The sequence below is a fragment of the Gobio gobio genome (genome assembly GCF_949357685.1).
Source record: "Gobio gobio genome assembly, chromosome: 3".
Classification (NCBI taxonomy): Eukaryota; Metazoa; Chordata; class Actinopteri; order Cypriniformes; family Gobionidae; genus Gobio; species Gobio gobio.
The window spans coordinates 56,483,868-56,496,367 of record NC_137099.1 but is presented as its reverse complement, the minus strand read 5'-3'; the positions used below and the strand labels follow the sequence as shown (position 1 = coordinate 56,496,367).

General features: G+C 38.8%; 2 protein-coding genes across 2 annotated transcripts in view; one reads left to right on the top strand and one right to left on the bottom strand.

Moving 5' to 3' along the window:
- Nucleotides 1-12,500, bottom strand: part of dcaf15 (DDB1 and CUL4 associated factor 15) — a 22,630-nt gene that overhangs the window by 9,577 nt on the left and 553 nt on the right. The window contains exons 2-9 of the mRNA XM_079812499.1: nucleotides 12,221-12,318; nucleotides 12,011-12,149; nucleotides 9,446-9,552; nucleotides 9,140-9,285; nucleotides 8,909-9,067; nucleotides 5,418-6,011; nucleotides 3,513-3,604; nucleotides 3,303-3,425 (exon numbers count right to left, since the gene is read on the bottom strand). Of these exons, the coding sequence (XP_079668625.1) occupies nucleotides 3,303-3,425; nucleotides 3,513-3,604; nucleotides 5,418-6,011; nucleotides 8,909-9,067; nucleotides 9,140-9,285; nucleotides 9,446-9,552; nucleotides 12,011-12,149; nucleotides 12,221-12,318 (1,458 nt within the window). The remainder of the gene's footprint in view (nucleotides 1-3,302; nucleotides 3,426-3,512; nucleotides 3,605-5,417; nucleotides 6,012-8,908; nucleotides 9,068-9,139; nucleotides 9,286-9,445; nucleotides 9,553-12,010; nucleotides 12,150-12,220; nucleotides 12,319-12,500) is intronic.
- smdt1b (single-pass membrane protein with aspartate-rich tail 1b) overlaps nucleotides 12,046-12,500 on the top strand; it is a 2,745-nt gene continuing 2,290 nt past the window's right edge. Inside the window, exon 1 of the mRNA XM_079812500.1 lies at nucleotides 12,046-12,500. This exon is cut by the window's right edge and continues 9 nt beyond it. The gene's annotated coding sequence lies outside the window, so the exon portion shown is untranslated.

Genomic DNA, 12,500 nt, shown 5'->3' with positions numbered 1-12,500 from the left:
GCGACCATGGTGTGCTGTAGTCCATTTATAGCCTACCGTTAGCATTTTATATCTGACGGCTTTATTTAGGCTTCAAAATGTATACATTTTGGATTAATTTGTAAAGATTATCTTGATAGACAAAACGTGTAAGGGTCATAACTCTTTGTTGAACACAGATCTTATTTTTGGCCATTTTCCAAAAGTCTATGGGGAAAATGCATGGCTTTTCGATCGAGGGAACCCATGCGCCGCTAACTTCCGGGTTGGCCTACAAAGTGACGTCATAACTTCGGCAACCTAGGCACATATTTCTCCCCAAACATGCCTTTAACGTCAGATTCAGCACAATCCGTGATTGTTGTCAAATGCACTCTCCACTTTGGCTAAATTGCAGGACGTGTTTGATTAAATGAAAAGCCCAATAATCCACGCAATAGACGCTGTTTCCAAGTTCAAGGCGTGTGTGTGTGTGCGCACACTGCGAAACGGACCGACTTGCACATATGCTTCGTGTGCGCGACTAAACCATCAAATACACAACAAAATAGCCGATATCTCAAAACGACAGGCTTGGAGAGTATTCACTTAAACACAGTTTAGCTTAAATGGGCGTAAATAGTTGGGAGAAATTAATGGGAGAATGATATCATTAGATCTGCATTCGGTCTTAAAGGGGCAGCATCTAATAAACCTGCTGACGATTGAGCCATTAATGTGAATCAAACAACAAAAGGCAAAGAGAAAATTACTAGCAGCTCTTGTATGATATGTGATGCTCTTAAAAAAAAAATATTTGGACCCACTTTATATTAGGTGGCCTTAACTACTATGTACTAACATTTTTATTAATCATTTGATACAATGCACTTATTATGTACATACATGTCTTTACATTGTACTTACATTTTAAAAAATACCTGCATGTTTTTACGTCTGTAATTAATTTCTGTAGTTACATTTGTAATTACACAGTTACACTTCCCTTACACCGAACCCTACCCTTAAACTTACCCATATCACCACACCTGTCCCTAACTTTACCCGTATCCCACCTCAATATCAGCAAAGGTGTTTTGCAATACAATTTGAACACAGTAAGTACATTGTACTTATTTTTTGATGTAAGTACATAGTAGTTAAGGCCACCTAATATAAAGTGGGGCCAATTTTGTTTTACCTTTTTATTAATCATTATAATATATATATATATATACATACATATACATACATACACATTATATAAATAAATTAGGGCTGGGCAAATTAACGCGTTAACGCGGGCGATTAATTTTTTCAGCTTAACGCATTAAAAATATTTAACGCAAATAACGCAGCGTCCGTTTTTATATCCATTTTTGCCTAGCGTTACATGATCACGCTCCTATTCATGTAAATTCTTCCAAGCGCGACAAGACACAAGAGAACGCGCTGTATGTCAATGTCCTGTCTGTGTGTGTGTGTGTGTCTGTGTCCTGTCTGTGTGTGTGTGTGTGTCTGTCTGTGTGTCAGTGTCCTGTCTGTGTGGCTGCCTCTCATGTCAGCTGATCGAGGGACACTCTGACACACACACACACGCGCACTCGACGTAATCGCGTCAGTCTCCTGCTCACATCGAGTTCTCTTTTGCTCTTGAACAAACAATAACAACAACACAGAGAATTTTGAATATTCTCATATTAGGAGTCTTAAATTAGTTCAATAACGTCTTAAATGAACTTAAAGAGTTGTGAGGAAATGAGATGCGCGTCATGTTCGTCAGCGGCTGTTCTTAAAGTGACAGGCGCACTGATGATGAAGCCTGTCATTAATGTTTATCACAGAACAACGGAAACGGAGAAAATTGTAGCTTTAATGATGATTAATCTATATTTCATTTATTATTTATGCAGTTAAGAAAGGTGTTTGAAAACTATTACATTTCTGTATATGTCTAACAGGGAAGGCCACAGGTAAAAATAACATTTATTATTTTGGGTTTAGGTAAAGATTGTTTTAAGTTCACTTAAATTAAAAGTAGTTTTTTAAAGCCTAATAAATGTTGAAATTGGGAGCTTTCAGTTATACTGTAATGTAACGTCGTTAATGTTTCATAGAGACTTTAGTATCAGTGATACTGGCCTTCATTCATAAAAAGATGCCATTACAACACATATTTAAAATATACTGTCTTTAAATTGTTTCTACATTAATTTGGAGAGTAACTGAAATTATTACAATATCAAAATATTAAAAGCTTGCGATTAATCGCGATTAATTACAGAAAAAAATGTGATTAATTAGTACTTTTTTTAATCAATTCCCAGCACTAATATTATTTATATTTATATATATATATATATATATATATATATATATGATTAATAAAAAGTTCACAATATTAGGCTACTGGGTTTTTTTTCTCTGCATTTTATTTTTGATTAAATAAATGCAGGCTTGATAAGCATGAGACTTTTTGCAAAAACATAAAATAGTATCCAAACACTTTTTTTTTTTTTTTATTTGTACATATTTTACATACCCTTTCTTACATGTGAGCCCTTGCCCCTTAGGAACTTTCTGCACGTCCCGGCAGGTTATTACCTTTTAAACTAATGAAAAGTTTAATTTAGATTTTAATGTTCAAAATGTCTATTTCTATCCACAAAACTTGCCAGAAGTCATGGTTTAAGGGGTTATTTTTTTTTACATTTCTTCTGGAGGTGCATGGTAACCCCCCGCGCGCTGCTTGGTAACAACCTCCGGCACTAACAGCACCGCTGCTGGAAACATTTCTAGGAGAAACACTGCTCAGATTAAAGCTACACTGTGTAACTTTTTTAGTTTATTCTTAGCTAAAACACTTAGTTCTTTCAAAACTATATGTGCTCATTAATATACATTTACTTCTTTCAAGTAATAAAGTATTCTCGTTAGTTTATAATATGCCATTGAACATACATACGGGTGAGGGGTTCGAATGCGGGTCGCCATGTTGCCCCTCCATCTTGAAAGTACATTAGCCAAAGAGGAACATACCCGTAAATTCAAGCTTCGCCTTTGGCGTTTTAACACTCGATGGCACCGTGTCGAATGTGGACGAGGTCGAACTGGAAGCCATATTAATCTTGGACTAAATCGGCCACCGTAGGAGTTAAAACGAAATCGGAATTGAGAGGAACAGAAACTAATATTCACTGGATGGTCATATACCTTTTCACCACTAGATGGGGGAAAATATCACACAGCGTAGCTTTAAATGTGTAATGTGGATGAATAGTGCTCATAAACGGCAAAATGACAAGCGAATAAACAAATCAAACTACCGAAATAACACACATCACCTCGAGGATGACAACATCGTAGTCGCTGAAGGAGCAGAACTGGGAGCCCCATTCAGCATCATTCCTGATGACCTCGTTGATGAGGTACTCGAAATCCAGCGTCAGCTGCTCGATACACACACACTGAGGGAGACACCAGAGGTCAAACACACCGTCCTGCAGCGTTTGCGGTATCATGTGACCGCCTCACACACACACACACACACACACCTGACCGCTGTACTGTCCCGTCACCAGCTGCAAGCTCCGCCCCTTCAGATCCGTCACTGTGAAAGGAAGCTGGACTTTATCATCCTCCTCTCCTGAAGACACACACACACACACACACACACACACACACACACACACACACACACACACACACACACACACACACACACACACACACACACACACACACAGACTATAGATTATATACTGGTCCAGCTGAGCTGATGAAAACATGCTACACACTTTATACTGTACAAGCATATATTAGGTAATCAGATGCACATTTTGGTGGCTAAAAACCAAATCTTCATCATAATGCACTGTCAAATAATCACATCTCTTATGAACCAGTTCTAGTAGTGAATCAAAAGCAGAGCACTGGCAGATTCACCAACAAATGACTCTTGTGACTATTGTCCATTAAGTGAATCATAAGCATACAATGTGAACAGTGTAGTTTTTGATTCACAAATGATTTGAGATAAATCCAAAAAAGAGTGACCAGTTTAGTATGATTTACACAAATGACTCTTACAATATGGTTCTTTTTAGTGAATCAAAACATACCAGTGTAGTATGATTCACACACAAATGACTCTTTAGCATCTGTTCTTTTTAGTGAATCAAAATATACCAGTGTAGACTGATTCACACACAAATGACTCTTTTTAGTGAATCAAAACATACCAGTGTGTAGTCTGATTCACATTTTTTTTTCTCTATGAATCAGTTCTTTTAGTGAATCAAAAACATAAGGCACAACTAATGTACGAATAAATCACTTTTGTTGAATCAAAATAAAGTGCAACCACTGTAGCGACTCAATGAATCGAGCTGGTTCTTTATAGAGTCAAAAACATGCAGCACGAGCAGAGCTGACTGATTCATGAATGAATAACTCTTCCGAGTCAGTACTTGTTATAGGGTTTAAAAAGACATGTTTTGAAAGTCTCTTATAATATGGTTCTTTTTAGTGAATCAAAACATACCAGTGTAGTATGATTCATGAACAAATGGCTCTTTTGCATCTGTTCTTTTTAGTGAATCAAAACATAAAAGTGTAGTCTGATCCATGAACAAATGGCTCTTATAATATGGTTCTTTTTGGTGAATCAAAACATACCAGTGTAGTATGATTCACACAAAGATGACTCTTATGCGTTTGTTCTTTTTGGTGAATCAAAACATACCAGTGTAGTATGATTCACACAAAGATGACTCTTATGCGTTTGTTCTTTTTAGTGAATCAAAACATACTTGTGTAGTCTGATTCACACACAAATGACTCTTATAATATGGTTCTTTTGAGTGAATCAAAACATACTTGTGTAGTCTGATTCACACACAAATGACTCTTATAATATGTTTTTTTTGAGTGAATCAAAACATACCAGTGTAGTCTGATTCACACACAAATGACTCTTATAATATGTTTTTTTTGAGTGAATCAAAACATACCAGTGTAGTCTGATTCACACACAAATGACACTTTTGCATCTGTTCTTTTTAGTGAATCAAAACATCTGAGTGTAGTCTGATTCATGAAGAAATTACTCTTATAATATGGTTCTTTTTAGTGAACCACTGTTGTCTGATTCACAAACAAATGAATCGAGTCGGTTCTTTTTAGAGAGTCAAAAACCTGCAGTACGAGCAGAGTTGACTAACTCACGAATGAATAACTCTTCCGAGTCAGTATTTGTTATAAAGAGCTTAAAAAGACAAGTTTTGAATCAGTCTGATGAATCCTTCCCTGAACTGAAACGATCAGAGCGGTTTCTGAATCAACATCTGACTCACTGAACTGCAGCTTTGTCCAAGTTCTGTATTGGTATCATTACTGAGAGATTGTCCCTATGACAAAGTGCCACTAAAGATACACATTTTAATAAATGAACGTAGTACCGCTCGACTGCTCCGCCGCCGCAGCCTGTGGTAGTCTGTATCTGAGAGTGGTGTAGTTGACGTAAGCAGGTTCTGAGGAGGAAGAGGAGGACGAAGGCTCATGAGCATGTGGAGACGGAGAGGAGACGGAAGAGGTGGATCCAGGAGACATGACTGTGTTACACACAGCGCTTTCCTCTGCCTCTGTGGGCGACACTGAACTTTGGTTCCCTCCCGAGGAGGAAGACGAGGGTCCCGGGACCTCTGCGTCTCGTTCATGTCCCTCTCTCGTTCGGTCTTCCTCGCTGGGGAGTCGCTGGGTGTCAGTCTCTTCTTTCTCTTTGGCTTTGCACTTGTCCTGTTCCCTCGTTCCGGCCTGAGCTCGGCGGAAAATGTCAGCTGCAAACTCTCTGGCCCGCACAGCAGCCTGTGATTGGCTGGGGGAGAGCGGGGTGAAATGGGGCTTTAACTGGCTGAGGTCAGGTGACTCCTCAGACGAGGTTGATGAGGATGAGGATGAGGATGGTGATGAAGGTCCAGCAGGAGGAGGAGAGGAGGACGTTTCTCTCTTTCGGTACAGAATCTGATTGTTTTGACAATCCTGCTGCCCGTCTCCTAGAGACACAGAGAGAGATCATTACATCATCATCATCATCATCATCATTTCTATAAAAATTAAACGGTAATATTATTCCAATTTAAAATTGTAATTCCAATTCCAATTTTAAATTGTTTTCTATTGTAATATATTGTAAAGTGTAATTTATTCCTGTGATCAAAGCTGTATTTTCAGCATCATTACTCCAGTCTTCAGTGTCACATGATCCTTCAGAAATCATTCTGATATGCTGATTTACTGCTCAAGAACATTTATGATTATTATCAGTGTTTAAAACAGTTGTGCTGCTTCATATTTGTGCGGAAACTAACTGATAATTTTTTTTAAGGATTCTTTTATGAATAGAAAGTTCAAAATAACAGCATTTATTTAATAAAGAAATCTTTATTATAAATATTATATCTTATTATAATATATATTATATACATTATTATAAAATAATCATTATAAATTAATTATAAATGTCTTTACTGTCACTTTTGATCAATTTAATCATGTGTCCTATCTGAATAAAAGTATAAATTAAAAAGGTTGAGTACACAAATAAATTGAAAACGGTGTTAAATATCATAATTTACATTCGAAAATACTTTTTCTGAAATAATTTAGTAAAAATAAATAAATAAATATAAGCTATGTAAAAAACATCAAATATACAATATAAAAGCTTATCTTATCATTATTTAATAATAATAAATAAATATATTTTATAAATATGAAAAATAACAAGCTTTATAAAAATACTAAACACAAATATACAACATAAAAAGCTTTTATTTATTTATTTTTTGCAAATGACTCTTTATGAGTCATAAATATGACTATGAGTTATCCGTTTGTTGTGAATTAGAGTAATAATATAATGTTTAATTGTCTTCAATAATAACTGAAACAGTTTAAATTGCTGTTTATTAGGTTTTAAGAAAAGGCTACCCATAATGCTTAGTGGCAGAGCGAGAGCGCGCAGAACAGAAGAAGAGAAATGAGACTGATTCGATGTGTGCGCGCTGCAAACAATTTATAATCTAGTTCATAGGCCTGTCACGAGAACTACTATTTGTTTTGCGATATATCGTCCCAGAAATAATTGCGATAAACGATATTATTGTCATTTCATGCCACTGAATATATCATTCTAATATAACAGCATAACAATGCAGGTAGACCTACACACTTTCAAATGACAACCTTTTAATTCTTTAGATCATGGAAATTAAGGGTAAAAAATATATTATCCTAAATAAAAATAAAATAAATGGAATAAATAGTAAATAAACATTTTCCCTTGTGAAGCGGCTTTAACACTCGTCATTCTGCGTTGACATTTATATGTGCACCAGAACAGGGGATTGCGACTTTGAAATCGAGTCCATTTGGGCTTATTCTTCCAAACTGTTGTCAGGAAAACACTGTAACGCCTCAAATGGCGCCTTTTTTCACCTGTCGATAACCGCTCTGTGTCTGAAGGAACTGCCCGAGAACCACTTTCGCCTCCGTCACGCAAAACATACAAGATGACAGCACAATCGAGTAAAATGTTGGTGACATTCATTATCATGTAAACATAATGGCAGATATATTGCATCACAAAAAATTATTGAGGTCCTGTATTTATATTGTGCGATATATTCGATATATTGATTATTGCGTCAGGCCTACCTGTTCATAAACTCCAGTAAACAGTTTGTTATATCTTTATTAAAGTCGTCAGTGGTAATTATCAGTGATGGGAATAACGGCGTTACAGATAAATGGCGTTACTAACGGAATTATTTTTTTTCAGTAACGAGTAATCAAACAAATTACTGTGTCCCGTTACAACGTTTTTTGAGAAAAAAAACGTGCCGTTACTATAATTGAGCTCGCTGAAGCGGTTTTCATCCGAACAGGCTCTCTGTCAGTCGGACCTGCAACGTGTTTCTTTCTCTGGTTGGTTGGTTGGTGTGTGTGTGTTTGTACGGGCGTGCATGTTTCTTTCATGCCATGCACGTTTTAATATACATAACTGATGATGATTGGTGGGTGGGAGACAAGGTTGAGGTTGATAGGTTGAGTTCACACACACACACCAATGACACACACGCATTTGCACAGTCACAAACACCAAGTCCAACGACTTCAAAGGTAGCTTTCGCAAACTGGAAGTATAAGCGCTACTTTTCCCTCGTTGAGGTGAAAGGTCAGAATGTTTACGTAACGTGAAACTTATGCCCAGGAATAAAGAGTCTCTCCACGTCGGTGGCAAGTAATTCTAATCTAATGAAGCCTCACATCATCACATGCCACCACAAAATTAGTGGCTAAACCCAAGTGATAACGTGAGCTCCACTACCAAAGGAATAGTATATTACTGATAATATTTACACTATAGTAGGCCTACTGATTATATTTACAATAATGCATTGAATTTGATAGGTGTCTCTCACATTGTCCCACAGCAACATTACAATAGTGTACATTAATGTAAAATGTTTTATAATAATAATGTATTCTATTTAGTGTCCAATTCATTCATTTAACATTTTTAATATTGGAGGTAAAAAAGTAAAAAAAAAAGTAAAAAAAAAAAAAAAAAAAGTAACTCAGTAGTTACTTTCCCTGATAACTAGTTACTTTTATAATGATGAACTCAGTTACTAACTCAGTTACTATTTGTAAGAAGTAGCTATAACTAATTACTTTTTTTAAGTAACGTGCCCAACACTGGTAATTGTTGCTTTAAGAGGAAAAGACACAACAGTAGTAAAGACTCATTCTTTTATCCATTTAATGAAAACGAACTGTCCAAACAAACTGATTTCCTGAAACGAATCATACTTCCTAATGTTACCTGAGAGAGCACATAGCACAGCAACACACATGACGTGAGCAATGGATGTGTGTGTGTGTGTACCTGGGCAGAGGGAGATGGCGCAGGCCACCAGAGAGTAGCTGGTGTTGAGCAGAATCACCTGGTCCTTCTTCAGCTGCAGCGCCGGCTGGAAGGTCGGGAACGGATAAACCACTTGATAGCGAGCGTTCAGAACGTAGCCGTGCTGCAGACACTCGCCACCTGCGCCGGAGAGAGGCGTTTAATTGCTCTGCTGTAATCCCTAGTGCGCGGGCACTAATCCGGCGTGTGTACCTGTGCGTATGGTGGAGACGGAGGACGTGGGGCAGCACTGTTTGCAGGGCTGTGCAGGAGGCATTGAGGTGATGGTGATGTAGATGTCTCTGTTGTTCTCGTCACTCATCATCATGTTCATCAGGGCTGAACTGGAGCTGCGCGTGCTGGCGGGTCACAGATGAGCACACACTGTCACTGACTAGAGCTATTTTAGTATCATTGAGGTACTGTTTTATTTTATTCATAAAAATGGTTCAACTAAATAATTCTTGCTAAAATAACCCTGCCACTGACCCAGCAGAGAGGAGTTAGGCAGACTCTTACTTAAAGCCGAAGATGACCAGCTTGGAATGGTCATTGTGCCACTCGCAGACGGTCAGGTAGAGATCGGTGTAGATGTCCTCGCCCGCAAACAAACGCACATGATGCACCTGCCAAGAGAAAGAAACACATCTAGTTTGTCACATCGCTCTAGATGTGGAGAAGCCACAAATACAGACTGTTCAAACAGTTTAACCCTCACTTAGAGGTTGCACTTGTGATCCTCAACAGTCACAACATAACATTCAACTAAATGAAAGAGCTGTATTCAATAAGTTCAAAAATACTATTCAATAATATTTATTCTTTAATGTTTTTGAGGGAATTTCAGCCCTACAGGAGAATACAGCCCTATATAAAAGGCTGTGTGTTCCCATTTTCAGATATAATTGCTTATTAGGTGTTGGTCCCCCTTTTGCTGCCAAAACAGCCCTGACCCGTCGAGGCATGGACGCCACTAGACCCCTGAAGGTGTGCTGTGGTATCTGGCTCAAAGATGTTAGCAGCAGATCCTTAAAGTCCTATAAGTTGTGAGCTGGGGCCTCCATGGATCGGACTTGTTTGTTCAGCACATCCCACAGATTCTCGATTGGATTGAGATCTGGGGAATTTGGAGGCCAAGTCAACACCTCAAACTCGTTGTTGTGCTCCTCAAACCATTCCTGAACCATTTCTGCTTTGTGTCAGGCGCATTATCTGCTGAAAGAGCCACAGCCACCAGGGAATACCGTTTCCATGAAAGAGTGAACATGGTCTCAACAATGCTAAGGTAGGTGGTGCGTGTCAAAGTAACATCCACATGGATGGAGGACCCAAGGTTTCCCAGCAGAACATTGCCCAGAGCATCACTGCCTCCGCCGCCACGCCTTCTTCCCATAGTGCACCTGGTGCCATGTGTTCCCCAGGTAAGACACACACACCCGGCCATCCACGTGATGTAAAAGAAAACGTGATTCATCAGACCAGGTCACCTTCTTCCATTGCTCCGTGGTCCAGTTCTGATGCTCACGGGCCACTGTTGGTGCTTTCGGCGGAGGTCAGGGGTCAGCATGGGCAGCCTGACTAGTCAGCGGCTGTGCCGCCCCATACACAACAAACTGAGATGCTCTGTGTATTCTGACACCTTTCTATCAGAACCAGCATTAACTTCTTGAGCAGTTTGAGCTCCAGTAGCTCGTCTGTTTGATTGGACCACACGGGCCAGCCTTCGCTCCACACGTGCATCAATGAGCCTTGGCCAATGAACCATGAGCCTGTCGTCGGTTCTTTTTTGACAGTGATGATCAAAAGCGTTATATTTTTTAGCCGATTTTTTGTGTTCATTTAGCAAGTGCCACAAAAGTTACATTTTTCTGACTAAAATGACCAAAGACCACCAGAAGCTTAAAGCATTATTTCACTCAAATTGAACATTTCCTGATATTTTACTCACCCCCATCTCATCCAAGATGTTCGTGTCTTTCTTTCTTCAGTCTAAAAGAAATTATGTTTTTTTAGGAAAACATTCCAGGATTTTTCTCCACATAATGGACTTCAATGGCAACCAACGGTTGAAGGTCCAAATCAATGCAGTTTCACAGGAAGGGCTTCAGAGGCTCTGCACGATCCCAGACGAGGACTAGGGTCTTATCTAGACAAACCATCGGCCATTTCATTATTTTTTTTTTATATACTTTTTGAACTAAATTGTCAATCTTGCGCTGCTTTCCGACGCAATCCGTGGCGCAGAGGTCACGCTGGATTAATACAAACGACCTTTAACAAAAAAAACCTCCAACTTTTAAAAACCAAATATTTTACTTTTTTTTTCCTAAAGGGCGTTTGTATTAGTCTTCGCATGAGTGCTTTGTAAACACGGGGGCGGTACTTCTGCCTACGTCTAGCGTGACCTTTCCGATGTTCGCAGAGCAGCGCAAGATGAGAAATTTAGGTCAAAAAGTATATACGTACATTTTTATTTTTATTTAAATGACCAATGTTTTGCTAGATAAGACTCTATTCCTCGTGTGGGATCGTGCAGAGCCTCTGAAGCCCTTCATGTGAAACTCCATTGATTTGGACCTTCAGCCGTTGGTTGCCATTGAAGTCCTTTATGTGGAGAAAAATCCTGGAATGTTTTCCTAAAAAAACGTAATTTCTTTTCGACTGAAGAAAGAAAGACATGAACATCGGATGAGATGAGGGTGAGTAAAATATCGGGAAATCTTCATTTTTGAAGGGAACCGATCCTTTAATGTCGGCGTGAAATGGAAGTCGTGATAGTCTTTTCTTCCCTATATTGTGACGTATATCCAAATGAAATGGTTTTTGGAACAAAAACAATTGTAGAGCCGGACTTGATTTTTTCAATGAGGAACTGATGGATGGTTGTGGTTTGCTATTGGTGGATAGTAAACACGCCAGTAAACACATCATCAGAGGAAGTTATTTTGATTAAAGATTGCAAAGGCACTGATAAATAATTTATAATAAATACCCCAATATTCCATAAAAAAAAGATTTGTCAATTTTGATTTCATGGAGACTTTAAATTAAGCTCTGATATAGACTCAGCGAACGTTGTTTTACCTGTTTGAGGCGGCTGTGCAGGTTAAACTCCCACCAGTACAGGTGATACGTGTAGAAGGAGAAGTCATCGTCCTCTCCACAGTCACTGGTGTAGGACAGCACGTACCGGCCACACTTGGTGAAGCCCAGGAAGATGTGCCTGTGACAGCAGAGAGACGAATCAGATACAGCATTCACATCACTCCGACACAGACCGCATGTTCTCCTCACCCTGCTCTGAGGAACTCCTCACTGACGATGGTCTTCAGCGGGACACAGACGCGTGGAGGGAGTTTACGGAAGAGCCGCTGAGAGAGCTGCCCATTCAGCTGACAGACATACAGACAAACAGAGACTTTAATACAGTTATAGAGCAATACATCTGCAAACATAAGCCATGACTACAGCTAAATGAGCTTTTAGACTGACAAAGCTACTTAACCAATGGTGTTATTGCTAAATATCAAGACCATGATAGTTAAAAATTGTTAAAAACAAGCTGGCACTGAAC